This window comes from Drosophila sulfurigaster, chromosome X (genome assembly GCF_023558435.1).
Source record: "Drosophila sulfurigaster albostrigata strain 15112-1811.04 chromosome X, ASM2355843v2, whole genome shotgun sequence".
Taxonomy (NCBI): Eukaryota; Metazoa; Arthropoda; class Insecta; order Diptera; family Drosophilidae; genus Drosophila; species Drosophila sulfurigaster.
Window position 1 is genome coordinate 7690904 of NC_084885.1, and position 16786 is coordinate 7707689.

Consider the following 16786-nt stretch of genomic DNA (forward strand, 5'->3'; position numbering starts at 1 on the left):
AGATAGAGAGAGAGAGAGAGGTAGAGTATTCTTCTTGTAGAATCTTAAGGAAAAAAGGGTGTGAGGTCCCGCAGTTGAAGCGAAGCAAAGCAAAGCAAAGCAAAGCGAAGCGAAGCGTCGGTGTCGTGATTATGCACAACCCAAGAAATGGAAACGAGAATGAGTTTATGTGAAGAAGAGACGATCAGAAGACGATCAGTTGAAATGCAGTCGCTCCAGTCGGTCCAGGGCCAGGGTCGAGCCACTCACTCGAGCAAAAAACTCTTCAACAGATTAACGCACTCGAGAAATTATAAAAAAATAATATTTTTCTTAGAACTGATACCATTTTAAACGAATTGGTACTCGACTCGCAGTGTCCGACTGTAGGGAGGGGGTAGGGTGGGGGGAGACAAAATGAAGAAGCAGCATGATGATCTTGCGATCGCGATCGCGTTCAAGATCGTCGAGATCTTCAGTTCTCGATCAGCTACAGTAAATGCATGTGAAAATGCAGTCCAAAGGAGTTGACAAGCTGATTGAGTGCAAGCTAAAGAGAGAGAGAGAGAGAGAGAGAGAGATCGAGAGAGGGAGAGAGGGAGATCGATCGAAAGAGTAACATGATCGTCGATCGTCGTCGGTAGACGGCATTGCGTCAAGTGGCAGCATCGCGGCGAGTCGACATGTCTGCCACAAGTCTGGCTGCTGGACTCGAACCTCGAACCTGGAACCTGGAACCTCGACTTCGAGTTCGACTGCATCGTCTACTGGTCGATTCGGTTTCGGTTCCCATGACCACAACTCTTTTTGGAGGCTGCCAATCGGGCTGCAGCTACTCCAAAATAACAGAAAAGAAAAAAAAAGAAAAGAGATGCAAAGCAAGGCAAAAAAAAAAGAAAAAAATGAAGAATGACGATTGCACATTTTGGTCAAGAAAACCTTCAGAGTGAGTTTTGCTGGGCGGCCATTTGTTGCATGGATTGTGTGTGGAGTGTGTGGAGTGGATGTTCATGCCCCAAAGACGCAGAGTCGCCACTTGAGTAAATTAGTTTCGTAGAACTTGTAGGCTGTTGGATCGCACATTGTTTGACTGCCCCCTGAAGCTGCCACACAATTGAAATTAGTGTCTCTCTCTCTCTGTGTCTGCTTCTCTTTCTCTCTTTAGCTGCTCTGTCTGAGGTGAGCTGAGCATGAGAACAGCTTCTTCGCCATGTCCAGAGTTTTGCGAGAAACGCAAATATGTTTGCTCCCATGCCAATTCAACAAAGATCATGCTGCCAATTGTAGTTGAAGCTCTGTGTGTCTGTACCTCGAAATGAGGCAAGCAAATGGGCAAAGTGAAATGAATACTTAGAGTGCGAGACAGTTCAACAGACAGAGGAGAAATAATCAGGTAAAATAATTAGAGAATAATGCAGCATATGTGAATTGAAATCAATACTTGAGGCAAGTCAAAGGTGCTTCATATTAGATGTGAGAGTCCATCAAATCTAAACAGCAATTAAGATAGATCAAGCTAAACTAGATATTTGAATTTAAATCAAGGTCATTAAAGCGAATCTTAAAGTTCCTTTCCCTATACCGATTTCTATAGCCATTGTTATTGCGAAAGCAGTGAAAGCTTGTGAAATGCAAATCGGAAACTGGCGAAAAATGCGGAAGACGCAGAGTTGAATTTTGGGTTGCAAATTATTCACACATAAATGTGTAATTACCCAGACATGGCACAGCACACATACTTAGCCAGACACTCTCACACACACACACACACATACAGACACACACACATACAGTCACACATACACAGGCTGCTGGCAAAATTGGCAAAAAGTTCATTTGGCAAAAGTTGAAGCTCTGCTTTTGTCTCTCGACTTCTATCCGAAAGCGTGCGAGTGTGTGTGTATGTCTGTGTGTATACACATTCATGTATGTGTGTGTGGGCAGTGGGCGTGGCTGCTGTTGCTGGCATGGAAAATTAACAATTTTTCAATTAAAATCAATACCGAGTGCTTTTTTCGGTTTTGTGAAGTCAACTGCAGGCGAACGAAACGGAGAGGCGACGGAGAGCGAAGGATGGGCGTGGGTGTGGGCGTGGCAGTGAGGTTTGAGGGTAATCTACAGCTGCATATGATAGCACACTGTCTGTGTGTGTGTGTGTCTGTGTGTGTGAGTGAGTGTTGTTGTGCACATTTCATGAAAATAGCTTAAGTGCCTGAAAGTATGCAACACAAGCGGAGAAGGCGAAAAGGGGAGAAGGAGAGAGAGTATATATGTATGTGTGTGTGAGTATGCTTGCTTAGCTTGCATATGTATGTGTATGGGTATGCGTGTGTGTGTGTGTATGTCTAGTCTAGCTGCTGTTGTTAGTTTTTTGGGCGCCGTTGCTGTCATCAAGTAAAATTTCTAAAGCTTTTTTGCTAGCAAAAAGAGCGGGAAAGGAGGAGGAAAAGAGAGAGAGAGAGATAGAGAGAGACACACACACAAAGGCTCAAATAGTGCCGTTATTTTGCATGACATTTGCAGACTCTCTATGTATGTATGTGTGCTTTGGGGTCGTCGTCGTAGTCATTGCGCTCGTTTGGTCTTTAGAGTATTTTGTGGTTGTCTAACTGTTGAGCTGTTACACCAACAACGAGTGTGAGTGTGTGTGTGCAGCTAGTGTTGCTTACAGTCATGTGGGTGTAGTCAACATAGAAAGGGAGAGAGAGAGAGGGGGAGAGTGGGAGAGGGGAGACGTAGTGACAGTCGTTGACTATTTGCGGGCACCGCAAACAACGTTAAATGCAAATTTACGCCAAGCATCGTAGTCCATAACCATCAAGCTTCCCTTTTGCCTTCCCCTCTTGTCTGCTGCTAAGCAACCCCTGCTGTGCTGCCGCTGCTGCTGGCAACCCCCAAAAGACTCTTCGTTCCCCCCAAAAACTGTTACACACAAAATGGCCGTACTTTGGCGCCATTGCCTTAGTTGTTGTGGATGTGGAAGACTATTGCCGTTATTGCCAAGTGCGTAAGAGAGAGGAGAGAGTGAGGAAGAAGAGTGAGGAGAGAAAGAGAACGAATAGAGAGAGAGAGAGAGAGAGAGACAGAGAGAGGAGGCCAACTGAGACGGAGACTGCGGCCAGAATTGAAGTGTTAGTTGTAATGCTACTAATTGGACTCGCTTTTAGCAACATTTCTCCCTTCCTACCTTCCCACCTCCCCGCTCCGCTCGTAAGAGCTCCTACGAGAGAGTGCCCACTCAACCTCTCTCCCTCTTTACTCACCTCCCTCTCCGACTCACTTACTGTGTGCAAAATTCTATAATTGGAAAATTTTACACACTCGAAATTCAATTTGCAACTACGTCTTTAGCATGAGCTAAGTAACTAAGTGGAGTGCAGTATTAGCAAAAGCCGCAAGGAGAGTCAAGTCAAAAACGAAAGCAATGCAACAGTGGAGGGACAGAGAAGTAGAAGCGGGTAAGGGGTGAGGCGTAGTGTTAAGTGGCATGACTGCAAAGACAACTGCATGTTAATAAATTTGCTAGCATGCAAGGTAAATAACTAAATTTGTAATCATTGTAAAAACAAACAGTTATGAATAAATGATTAAATAAATCGATAAATGTTATAATTATTATAAAACAAACAGTCATCGATAAGTGATTACATATATCGATAGACGATAAACGATGGTGAGAATGATAATAGATAATAAATAATTAAAAATCGATAAACGAAAAGTTTTGACATTAATATCGATAACAAGCCGTTTCCGATAAATGAACAATAGTAATAATATAGTACAGAGTTGAAGTGCAAAGTTTACTGAGCAAATGTTAATCGATAATCAAATACAGCAATGTATCGAAAATATTAAAGATTTGCACAAAGACTTACAGACGCACATACAGAGTTAATTAGAGGAAAAGTTCATTGCCGTATTTCTTGATAATCAACGGCCGATATATGTTTGTAATTATTAACGAATCGATAATAAAATGTTATCGATAAACACACTTTTGCAAATCCTAAATGAACAAGAGTTGAAGTGGAAAGTTCACTTAACAAGCATTAATAGATTATCAAACAGGTAAAATGTAAAGATCATTACAAATCAATGTACTTATCGATAGACAAGGAATAATCGATAATTGCATTATTATCAAATTATGCAAGTTACCTATAAGTTTAATAACATAAATATCTGTTCCAAATATCACCACAACAACTCATTCAATACTATATACAAATGTAATAATTCTAGCACTACTTTCTTTAACGATAAATTCATAAAGCACACTTTGTCCGATAAAACTGAGGTATCGATTGCTAATGCGTAGATTCCAGCACATGCGAAAGTAAAGTCAAGTTCGAAGACGCAACGTGGACTGCATTGCCAGCCAAGTCAAGACGAGACAAGACGAGTTGAGTCGCAGAGCTAAGTGCCTGAGCACTTGAGGCGGCTCTCTGCCATTAGCAGGACGAAGGACGCGGGACGCGGGACGAGGGACGATTCAGTGGCCCGTCCCAGTTTCGGTTACGGTTTGAAATCGCTGTCGCAAGTGGCTGCCTTTGGTTGCGTCTTGCGTCTTGCGTCGCCGCTTCTCACGCTCGACATGAGAGAGAGAGAGAGTGGCGCACTCGATGCGGGTAAAAGGGCAAAAATTCGATAGCAAGCCGAGAGAGTGGGGAGGTAGGGAGGCGCAGAGAGGGAGACTATCGACAAACCGCGCCATAATTACACACATTTTCCCCTATTTTTGTTGTCTGATTCCTTTTGCTAATCAAACACAAAGCGCGAGCGAGCGAGAACGAAACGCACAGCGAAGCTATCAAGTGAGAGAGAGAACGAAAGAGTGAGAGCGAAAGCTTTTTAAGGGTGGCAATTTGGCAACGTTGAAGTTCACTCGACGCACACACACACACACACACTCGCTCACATAGACAGTGTTTGCCTGTCGCCATCTCGCTCCCACTCTGCTGTGCAGCATTGGCAATTTGGGCTAGAACAATAACGGCCATTAAAATGCTTAATTATAAATTCGCAAACGTAGCTGATTTCTTTTTTCCCCTTTTTTTTTTAGTAATTCTTGCTGACAAGGCAGAATACAGAGAAAGAGAGAGAGAGAGAGAGAGAGAGAGAGAGGGACGATTGCACTTGAGAACTGGCTGCAGTTGATGGCTTATTAAAACAGCAGCCGCATCTTAAACAGCTTAAGGATGAGCTGCAGGATGAGTTGCCGCATAACAATAAAAACAATCGACAAACAAACAACAAACCCAACAAAAAAAAGGTGTGAAAAATCAGCAGTGAGACATCCAAACAACAAAACAAAGAGCTGAGACAAAGCGGAAATGCAAATTCCAGCGCAGCATTCAAACTGTTTTGCCAACAGGCAACACCTAACATACTCAACTATACATCACATGAATATATATCTATATATATGTATATTTATATAGAATGCGAGAGGCGGATGTAATTAGTTCGTTAATTCATTAAACCGCATCTTCTGTGCTCTGTGTCTTTGGCCAAACAATAGTGAGATATCAAATTACCATTCACTCACTCGCATCAAGTATTCATGACTCATTCACACACACACACACACACACACACACACACACTGAGAATGAATTGAATAACTCACTCACCTGTATACGATCCTCGGGCAATTCTGTTTTCAGTGACAACATCTCGCGGGCATAGACATCGGGATAATGCGCCTCCTTGAAGGCTTCCTCCAGCTTTTCCAGCTGATAACTCGTGAATATTGTGCGACTGTGGCGTCGTTTTTTCTTCTTCTTTTTGCTATTTGGCCCAACGCCCATGCCGGGCACGCCCACGCCCACACCGACACCAACGCCAACACCAGCGCCCACACCAAAGCCATTTAGGCCATCCATGCCAAATTCCTTGGCCGCCAATGAGCCTGTAGAAAAAGAAGCCAAGAAAAGAAAAGAGTTACTCTTTGATTTCAATACAGATTTTCAGTTTATTATCTATAGTATTTAACTTATAGTAAGTGTGGTTTTTTAATTATTTGTATATTACGTCGAAAAAGAAGAATATAAATTTGATATAAATGATACAAATAAATGCCAAGCTAAGACATAAACTAAAAAAACTCAATTATTATAACAAGACAGATTATAAATAAAGTGTACATACATTATAAATAAAGACATAATCTTTTTTCTAAATCAAAAGAAATACCTATTTGGCTTTAGATAAAGTGCTATTGAAATTCAATAACTTGTGGAATTCATTACAAATAAATGGCGGGTATTTCGCAGTCGAAAACACTTTAATATCAAATATATGTTGTCTATATAATTGGCTGGATTTTAATTCCTCTACAGAATTCATGAGAATGAACTACAAATTTAATTCCAGATTTTTTAGAGTTCAAATTGCATTAGAAAATTCTGAAACATTGTGTTTTAAAATCTAGGTAAATATTCTTTGCACACTTTTTGCATATTATTTCTCATGTTAAGTTAACAAATAAATATAAAATTTTAACTAACTTTCTTTGCTAAAACTTTAATGAAATTATTTTTAATTTTTTTCTTATTGTAATAGTTCTTTTACTAATATTATATAATATATATATATGTATATATATATATAATCTCCGCTTTTCATCTAACTCGTACAATTTAATTCGTCTTTCAATCAACTGGCGACACATTCCTGTGTTTCTTCTGCACTGCACTTCAGCATTTCCTTGTCGAAATTAGTTCACAGCATTCTCAGAGTTTGCTCCCATGACCCAAAAGGAACTCTCGCTCCTCTGTAACCCCAATCCAAAATCCAATTGCAACCCATATCCCGAGTTGAAGACGGCGCTGAAGCGCGACTTGAAGTGGTTTTTGTTTTCTTTATTGTTTTAATTTTCTTGTTTTTTTTTTTTTTTGGTAGCTGTTCTCTTTTCTCGGTTAGTCTGTGTTATTTTAAATATTTAATAATTGTATCTAGTTTCCCACTTCCTTTTTGAGAAATGAGAAAAAAGAAGAAACAACTCCACTTGACATTGCCGTGACCTGCCGCATTCAAATTGGGGGAAAGAAAGTGAAAGTGGCGAGGATGACGATGATGATGATGATGATGAGCGTTGACAGACTTTGTCTTTAAGTTGTCGTGATGAGAGTGTGTTTAGTTTTTCTTTTTCTTCTCGTTTTTTTTTTGTGGTATAGTGTGGAGGGGATTATGAGCATGTTGGCAAATCATTGAAGCGCTCGATTGAAGATGCCTTTCAATGGCAAATCGATGCATTGAAGCACCCGGAAAAAACAGCAGAGGAAAAGTGCCTAGCAGCCACTCAACAACAACTCATTTTGGGAAAGTACAACAACAATTCGCATTGAAATTCGATATGAAAAATTAAGCAGAAGTTGTTGTTGTTGCTGTTGCTGTCGAGTTGTTCAAGTGAATTGCTGACGGGGGGATCCTTCTCAACTCTTGTCGTTTTCTTTAGCGAGGGGCAATTTTAGTCGCCAAGGGGACGAAACAACAACGTTGGCAACGTTTTCCAACAAAATACGCGTGAAAAATACATACAAGCAAAACGCATCGCAACGAATTTTGAATGCCGCCGCTGCACTCAAGTGGAAGAAAATTTTGTTTTCATGGCGAGTGTAATGAATGCGATTTTTGGCATCTTGAGTTACTTGAGCATCGCATCGCATCGCAACGCAGAGCAAAGTAATGCAACGTAGCAAAGGCAATTTTCCAATGAAAATATTGATATCGATATTGATATTGATAAATGAAATACGCTATAAAGCATTTGCAATTATCGCAGCTCAATTGACTAATCAAAATCGCTTTCAGTTTTCTTTGCTTAATTATTGTATTCAATTTCAGATTTGTTGAATATCGTTTTATGAAGCAAAATTTACCAATTTGCTAATAAGCAGCTGGTAATCTTTTCAAATAGTCTTGGGGATTTTTTCTACACTTCTTTCTATTAAAGATTCAAATTAAAGATCAACGATTCTTATCGATTAAAGTACTGACACTTGAAAAAGGTAAATGTAAATATTCAGAGAAAAAGTCGAATAAGAAATGCATGCATCCAGCTGTGGTTTCTCTTCGTTTTGGATCTTGACAATGGGTTTTATAATGTGTATTCTGGAATTGGTTTGAAAAGTACTTGTTTGTATTGATAATTTAATTATCAATTGTTTAATCATTTCTCGCATTATGTTAATAGTTTTTGATAGGCAACAAGTAAGGAAGCTACATGCAAGTGTGCTCGACTTTTAGAGACCACGCTATCTCACTATTCTTAAAATATACCAAATAATATACCGCAAAAATAATGAAATAAACCAAATATCGATGGACTATTACATTTGAAGTATACCATAGAGCACAAAACAGTTTGGTTCTATGCTTAAAATATAGTAAATTTATAAACCAAAATAGTGCTGTAATATATCGAATACTATATTTGGTATATTGATATACACTACATTGTAAATATACCAATGCGGTATTATACTTTAAATTAACCCAATAAAATGCTGATATATTTGGTATATTGATGTAGTTCATACTTCATTTTAAATATAGCACAAAAATACTAGATTGTCAACCATATAGAAGTATTTCTTAAAAAACTTTTAATTGTTGTAATTAATAGTCAAAAGTATTGCAAATTTTCAAGTTTTTAAGCAATTTCTAACTAAACACTGTAATAATTCATGCTGTAGCTTTCATATAATGTTTCTTTCTTTAAAAAAAATGTAAAAAATAAAACAATTTTACTAAAAGGACTTTTTAATCCGCCTTTCAATTAAATTTTGCTGTAATATAAGTAGTATTTAATTATGTGAATCTCTTTTGTTATAGTTTATTTTGTGTAATGTTCAAATTACAATTTAGTAGGATTCAAATTTCATCAAAATAATTACAAGAATTGCTATGCAAGCATTGAATTCGAAATATGGAGGCAAAAAATAATATTGATAAATGAGTTCGGTTTGAAGTTGTTGCTAATCAACACTGCTACTGTGCGTCATACATAAATACATACATATATATATGTGTGTTGTATAAATCTAATTATATAATTAAGAGAGATGAGCAAATGTGCGAAATTAGTTAATTCTGTGCGCACAAAAGTAGGCAACGTAAATTTAGCTTTTGTATGTTTACACTTGGTCCGCATACTTTTAATGAGCTCACATACACACACACACACATACCGACACACACATACCAACATACACAAACGCACACACAAACAAAGGCAAACACGCAACGCAGCTTTATTATTGAAAGTTTTCACTGGCACATGAAAGTCAACGCGCCCCACAGTTAACATCGACACACACACACACACACACACACACACGCATGGAGCATGTCAGCATGCTCTCCCCTTCTCTCTCTCTCCCTTTCTCTCTCTCTCGCACATGCATCACAACATATTAGCAATTAAAATTTTCTTAGTTAATTACTTTAAGCAGACGACGTCGACACGCAAAATTCCAGAGCGAAAAATGTCGCAGCAAAATGAAAGGCGACAAAGCGAAGGACATAGAGAGAGTGAGAGGGGAAAGAGGAGGAGGAGGAGGGGGGGGGAGGCAAGCAGGATATTGTGCCAGTTCGGTGTGCACGCTGTCGACGTCGTCGTTGCCAAGTGAATTTTATGAAATTTATGCGCATTTCACTAGAAAATTTAATTAGGAAATCTAATTTGCTCAAAAGCGCATAAAAAATGTCACCCAACGCAACGCGCTGCGATGCGATGCGATGCGGGCGCTCAACGTGCGGGCTCCAGCTTGGGCGCCATTTTTGTTGGCTCTCATTCTGTCTCACTCTGTGTGTGAGTGTGTCTGTGTGTGTGTGTGCGTTTATTGTCAGTGCGCGGAGGGTGTGGCAGAGACATGCATCAAGTAACCAACAAAATGACTAATTCCTGCCCCAACTCTGTGTGTGTGTGTATGTGTGTGTGAGTGTGTGGATGTGTGGATGTGCGAGCGTGTGTGTGTGTGTGTGTGTGTAGCATAAACAGTTGCATGGCAAAATACGCTAATAAAGTGGCTGAGTTGAGTTGGACTGCGACGTCAACAGCGACAACGACGGCGACTGCGACTGCGACAGCGCAGTCTTCTGCTTCAGCTTCTTTTTCTTCTTCTGCTGTTGCTACTGCTTCTTGCCACACCCGCGCATGTTGCAAGCAAGCATGGGGCAATGCAATTTGCATTAGCATCAAAGTGGCTGCGTTTTTGTGCATATATGCGTGCTGTCTCTCCCCTCTATCTTTCTCTTTCTTTCTTTCTCTTCCTAGCTGCATTTCTTTCTCGCACTCTGTGACTTTTGCTTGCCTTTTTCGTACTAATTAGAAATTAAATTGAATTATTTGCTTGAAAAATCGTACAAAAAACAAATATACCAAAAGGGCAACAAAATCCGAATAAAGTGAGAGTTAGACACTGAGAGAGAAGGAGAGAAAAGAAGGCGTCAGGTTGAGTATAAGAATTTTCAATAACGTTATGCCAACATATTAAAAGGAGGCACAACGACATCGAAAAGAATATTTAAAGACGAACAGAAAATTTATGAATGCACGATGAAGATCTCTGAATTTTCATATTTTAACATATTTATCAATTGATTTTATAATTTGATCCTTTCAGAATGTGTGTCTGTCTTTTTCTACTCAAGTTTTAAACGTATTAAAGTGTTATCTTAACTGAACTTTACAAAACATTAAAATGTGCTAAATTCGAGGTGGACTTGTAAGTTAAGATAAAGCTGCTCTTATAGAAATAAAAGATATAGATAAACACAAAACACAAAAGAAACATTGCATACATATATTGCATGAAAATAGTATAAAGATAGACTGGAAATATATAGATAGATAACATATATAGACAACAATAATTATGAAAAAGTCAATGAACTAACTTTTACGGAATTGAATTTGTTTCTTGTTATTACAATATATTTTCTAAAGTTTATATTTATTTTTATTTTATAATTATATTTTATTTATATTAAAATGTGAAATATCGTAAATTTTGTGATTTTAGTTTATCATATGTTATAGTGTATAAAACAAAATTTTATAAAGTTCTCATCAAACTAAAAATAAGAATAGCCCAAATTGAAACAAAATAAACAGCAAATAAACAACACTTTTCAATCATAATTACATCTTTCTTTACATTACCATATTTGATTAATTAAAAAACAATTATTTTTTTTATATTTATAAATTAACTGAAACTGTATAAATTGTTTTCATAACTTTCATAACATTGACTTATAAGAATGAAAATTGTTGCAATTTCAGCAATCTAGAAAATAACTCCAATTAGCTCTTATTTTTTTTTATTATAAGTTTCCATTTTTCTGTTCTAAAGATATTATATTAACGATGTTATTATATTTTATTATAATTTTTGCTTTTCTAAAGACAGCAATATTTGATCTATTTGCCTCTATCTTAGCAATATTTGAAGTGCTTTAAAAAACAGCCTCACAGAACTGTATAAAAGTAATCCACATCAGATGTTCTGCTGACTTGAATTGAATCTAGCAACCACACGAGTGCATATAAATATTTATGTCTGGGTCTTCAAACTTATTTGCAAATTCGCTTAGAGCGAGAATGCAAAAAGGAGTCGACTTCAGTCTGCTATTCGGGCTGGCGGCACCCTTCACTTTGGATACCATCAGCTCGAGACTCGAGTCTCGGGTACTCGGATACTGGGATACTCAGAACTCAGGCAAACGGGTACTCGTGAGTGTGTGTTGGGTGTTGCTCGTAATTTGCGCACTCAATGGAAAATTGTTAATTAGATTCCTTGCTTGCCGTGTGACTTTGTCTTCTGCACCACGTTGTCGTTGTCGTTGTCGGCCATTGTTATGCGCCACTCCACAAAGGGAGTAGTGAAGGGGTGAGTGAACAAGGAAGCGGAGCAAGTGAGTCGGATTTGAGCCCCCAAAAACCGAAGCGCAGTCAGTTGTGTGCTACCTTTTTTGTGCCCCTTTTTTGTGCCTTTCGACTGAAGCGTTTTAGCCAGAGCTTTGTGTCAGAGTTGGTTAACGTGATTGTTGTCCCTCTCTCTCTCTTTCCTTCTCTCTCTCTCACGATTCTGGTGGCTAGCAATTGTTTGAAACCTGCTTTCCGCTTCACCGACTCAAGCGTTCCCAACGAACTTTAAGTGCAAAGCGTTTTACAGCAACAGCAACAACAACAACAAAGTAAGCACAATTTTTGCACTAAACTTTTTGCTCTTTCACTTTTTACAACTCGACCAACTCTCGCTCTCTCTTTCTCTCTACCTCTCCCTATGTGTGTGTGTGTGTGGTGCAGAGTAGCTCCAGGTTTCGGTTTAGTGAAATCTTGCAACGGTAACGAGTGCAGGAAATAACACGGATGCGAGGCAATTGAACAGCCGGACAGCTGTCAGAGCAGTGAAACGCAGCAAAAGGCGAGAGTGAGAGGGGAGAGAGAGAGAGAGAGAGAGAGAGAGAGAGAGAGAGAGAGAGAAAGAGAGCAAGAGCAATAGAAATAGATAAACTTAGAAAGCAAGTAAACGATTAGCGCAAAGTTCTCGCGACATAACTAGCCTATTGATTCGTTTAGTTTGCATTTCAAGTGACTCTAGAGAGTTGAATGTAATTAAGTAAACTTACTCTTTAAAAAGAAGAATTAAATACTTCATTACAATTATAAGTTAATTGCCGAATTACTAAAGTATATAAGTATTTCAACTATGCATTTTTATTAGAATTACCAAAACTTTCATAGTCGATAGTTTGGCAATAGTTTTTGCGATAATAATTTCAATTGAATGCGCATCTCAAAAAGAAAGCAAAGCAAAGCTTTACAAAGCGAGCAACTACAGTAGATTTTATATACTATATTTATGTTCATCTATAAGCCTGAAGGTTAAAGTTGCTTTGGTTATATTAGTATATGATTGAGCTATAGAATTAATAATAAAAATAAGAATACTTAGTATTAATAATAATATTTATCTATCATCAAAGATCTGTCAGGATTATAATATTTGTTCATTCTCCCATTTGTTTGTGTAACCCTTTATTATCTCAAACTTATCGTCAGTTACACGTTTTTAGCTTTAAATTGTATAAAACTTTTCAAGGCGCAACTTCAAATTCAGACTTTTGGGAATCATTCAAGTGAATAGTATTCATAGCTCAACTCGTATGCATAATATACATGTGATGCGAATGATTTTTGACTACAGGTTGGTAAGTCACGCTGATGTCCTTCGTCCTCCCTCTGTCACAAATGTTAGATACACAAGGTAAAACGCATTGAAGGATTCACTCAACTGGTGCGATGCGAAATGCGATTGGTTCCACATGTGTTCGCTGCTCCCTCTGCTGCTGCTGTCTCGTGTGTGTGTGTGTAAAATGTGGTGTGTGCGAGTGTGTTTGTTTCAATTAAGCGCAAAAATAAGGCATTCGACATGGCCAGCAAATAAAACTTAGACACGCAATCCAGCAAACAAGCAAAAAAAAAGGGTTAACAATGACTGCCGACTGCCCGAGGGAAATGCGCGCCGAGGCGTTGAGAGAAATGAGAAAAAATGCCAATTAAAATCTTAGCTGGGGACAAGTGCATCATCAGGCCGAAGACAAGGCAAGAAAGGCGCCAGGACAGTGTGGAAAAGAAATGCAAGTGGCAACAAAAAAAAATAGAAGAATACTAGACCTCGGCACTTGGCTTAGCTTTGGCCTGGTTGGTGGAATTGCCAGCAACTGAATGCAACACAAACGCAACGCCGAACGCCGAGCAACTCAACTCAACTCAACTCAACTCAACACAACCCATCGCATCTCATCTCAAGTTGAGTCGAGTCGAGTCGGCAAGGGAAATTGCCCCACTTGTCGCCTTTGTGTGGAGGCCTTCTCTTGCTATCCGCTCGCAAATGGCACAAAAGTGGCTTCTTTTCATTATTCTTGTTGCTCTGCTCTGCTTTGCTGCTCTTCATCATCGTCATCATTATCATTTGGCTGTTGGCTGTTCGCTGTTCACTGCTTGTTGCAAGCAGCAGAAAAAATGAAGCAGAAGAATGCAAGCCGTCAAGTGGCTGCTACTAAAATACTTAAGCAGCACACTCAAGGCCTCCATAAAAACAAGAATAGTCAAGAATGTGCTGCCAAGTGGCCAAGTTCGTGTTGCTCGACCAACTCCTTACAGATTAGAGATTAGAGAGACAACAACAACAACAACAACAATAACAATAACAAGAACAATGCAGCGGCAAAATGGCAATTAAGTAGGTAGTAAAGCAAAGTGGGCGAAAGCTCAACTCAAGTTGATTAAAGCTTGCTAAATTAATGCTGAGAAGCTCACAAGTTTAGCTTAAGTTTTATGCAAGTCGAGTGCTCTAAATAGTAGCAGAATGAAGAGCAACTGAGAGCAAATGGCGGACAGACAGATCGTTATCAATATCAAACTGTATTACATATTATTACATGTACTGCATATTAGATATGCATATTTCTAAAGCCAAAAACAGCACACTTTAGCTCTGTTGATTTCAAGTTTTATGCACAACTTAAGAAAGCTTTGGATTTAAATTTAAAGTTTTATACAGAATTTATGAAACTATTAGGATTTCTATTCAAATAATTTCATAATAAACAAGTATCAATGCTTCCATTTATGTAACTTGTCCTATATCATCATTACTTCACAAATTTTATATTTGTTTTAATTGTATATTTCGAGTACCACTTTATCAAAAAGGTTGGCATTAAGAGATATATTCGATAATGTATACAACTTTAAAATGGTAAGCACTAATAACTATAAAAATAAAATAATAATTGATTCATATTTAAAACTTTAAAGTGATAATCATTAATAATAATAATAATAATAATAATAATACTACCATATAATAATAAAAGCATATGGGTAATTCCAAAACGGAATTTGTCCCGTGCGAGACTCTTTACATTGAAAATAACATAAACTGAAACAATTTTGAAAATAAGAAAAGTTTATTTTTATAGCTCTAGATAAGTACTTTAATTAGAGCTAAGAATGGTTTTTGAATTTGTTTTCTGTTTTGTTTTCTGTTGTGATAATTGCAAAAATTAACCAATTCGTACGCAAAACCAAGAAATGAACGAAATTATATATTTTATCGGAAAACAGATCAAGTTCCTAAAATCAATCTTAGCTCTAAATATAGTGCTTATCTAGAGCTTTAAGAATAACATTCACTTATTTTTAAAATTGTTTCAGTTTATGTTATTTTCACTGCAGTGCACTGTAAAAGTCTCGCACGGGACAAAATTTCGCCATGGAATTACCCATATTTACTTGAGGTTTTCTATGTTCCAATAAATTGAATTCATTAAAGGTTTAAGAGGAAACTTTATGAAGAATAACATTACTAACTAAGTTTTTCTTAAGTCGAAATTTTATGAAGCTTAACTTTACTAAATAAGTTCTTCAAAATACTCCTATTCTAAGCATATTCCAAACACAATTTAAGAAATTCGTTAGCGCAAATGAACAGAACTTTTACTAAGAATATTAAGCAAATTGAAAGTACTCATCATTTTTTCTTGCCATTTACATTCATACATTTTTATCAACACAATTCTTCAGTTCGATCGAACCAAAGATTTACTTCCATATGTTGCAAATCCTCCGATAAAATGTTGATCCCGTAATTTGTTTGTTTTAGTGCAAACAATTCAATTTACTTAGACTATAGGCTGCAACCCCAATTCTGGGTTCCAATTGGATTTTCGAATGCTGTTTGTTATGTGCTTCTTATTAGACAAGTTTATGTGAGCCTCGCTCGCATTTCTTTATTTTTTGGTTGGTTCTTTTGTGTGCTTTAACCCTTTTCGACACACACACGCACACGCACACATATAGAGGGGAGAGAGAGAGATAGAGTGAAGACTGACAGACAGGACACACATGTCCTCGTGCTCGTGCTCGTCAAGGATGTTGAGTGCGAAGTGAGTGAGTGAGGAGATAGATGTATGTGCGTGTAAATTGCGTATAAAAGCGTATGTTGAAAATATTTATTGCCCGTTGCGAATCCAACAAAATGAAAATGAAAATTTCATTAGTTCATTCGCATTCACATTCACATTCACATTCACATTCGTATTCGTGTTCGTGTTCGTATTCGTATTCAGAACACTCAACACTCGACACATGTGTGTCGATTTTGCGCTTTTTTGCTTGTTTTAAGCTAAATTGTTTATTTTATTAGCAATTTGGGAAATTTATGTGCTTCGCAAGGACTTTTTACCCCTTTCGGCAACCGATTCGAAATGAAGCGTCGGAATGCCCATTAATTAGCAAAGCGAGAGCGTCAAAGAGAGTGAGATAGAGATAGAGAGGGAGAGAAACAAAGAGAACGTTGCTGCTGCCCTCTGTCGGTCAAAGGATAATTCACACAGCTTTTGGCTTTTGTGCAATGTGAATAAGTTTTGCAGTCCTTTTGCTTTGCATTCTCCAGCATTTGGACATTGCACGTTGCCTACCTTTAGGCGAGCGCTTTTATTTTCTAACCGCATTGTCCTTGCTGAGAAAGGGAGCAGGACACTCTTGCTTACCTGGTAAACATGTTCCGGTGGCCGCGAAGTTCTTCAACTGCGGAAATCCTGCAAGAGAAGAGTGGTGAAAAAACGAAGTTTTTTAAGTGATTTATCGTTTTATGTTATCTACTTTATTGGTAGAACAATTATATTATTAATAATTTATCGATAACCATTTTACGTAACTATAGATATTTATCGATAACTTTATTTCTTGATTTACTATCAATTCTAACAAAATAGTAAATTG

General features: G+C 37.9%; 1 protein-coding gene across 6 annotated transcripts in view; it reads right to left on the reverse strand.

The window, feature by feature from the left end:
* Window positions 1-16786, reverse strand: part of LOC133848394 (protein bunched, class 2/F/G isoform) — a 60208-nt gene that overhangs the window by 30347 nt on the left and 13075 nt on the right. For 5 of the 6 annotated variants that reach the window (XM_062283945.1, XM_062283944.1, XM_062283943.1 and 2 more), the window contains exons 2-3: window positions 16555-16602; window positions 5616-5893 (exon numbers count right to left, since the gene is read on the reverse strand). In XM_062283945.1, coding sequence (XP_062139929.1) covers window positions 5616-5867 — 252 coding nt within the window. In that variant the 5' untranslated portion in view covers window positions 5868-5893; window positions 16555-16602. The remainder of the gene's footprint in view (window positions 1-5615; window positions 5894-16554; window positions 16603-16786) is intronic. The other variant, XM_062283948.1, reaches the window with a different exon arrangement.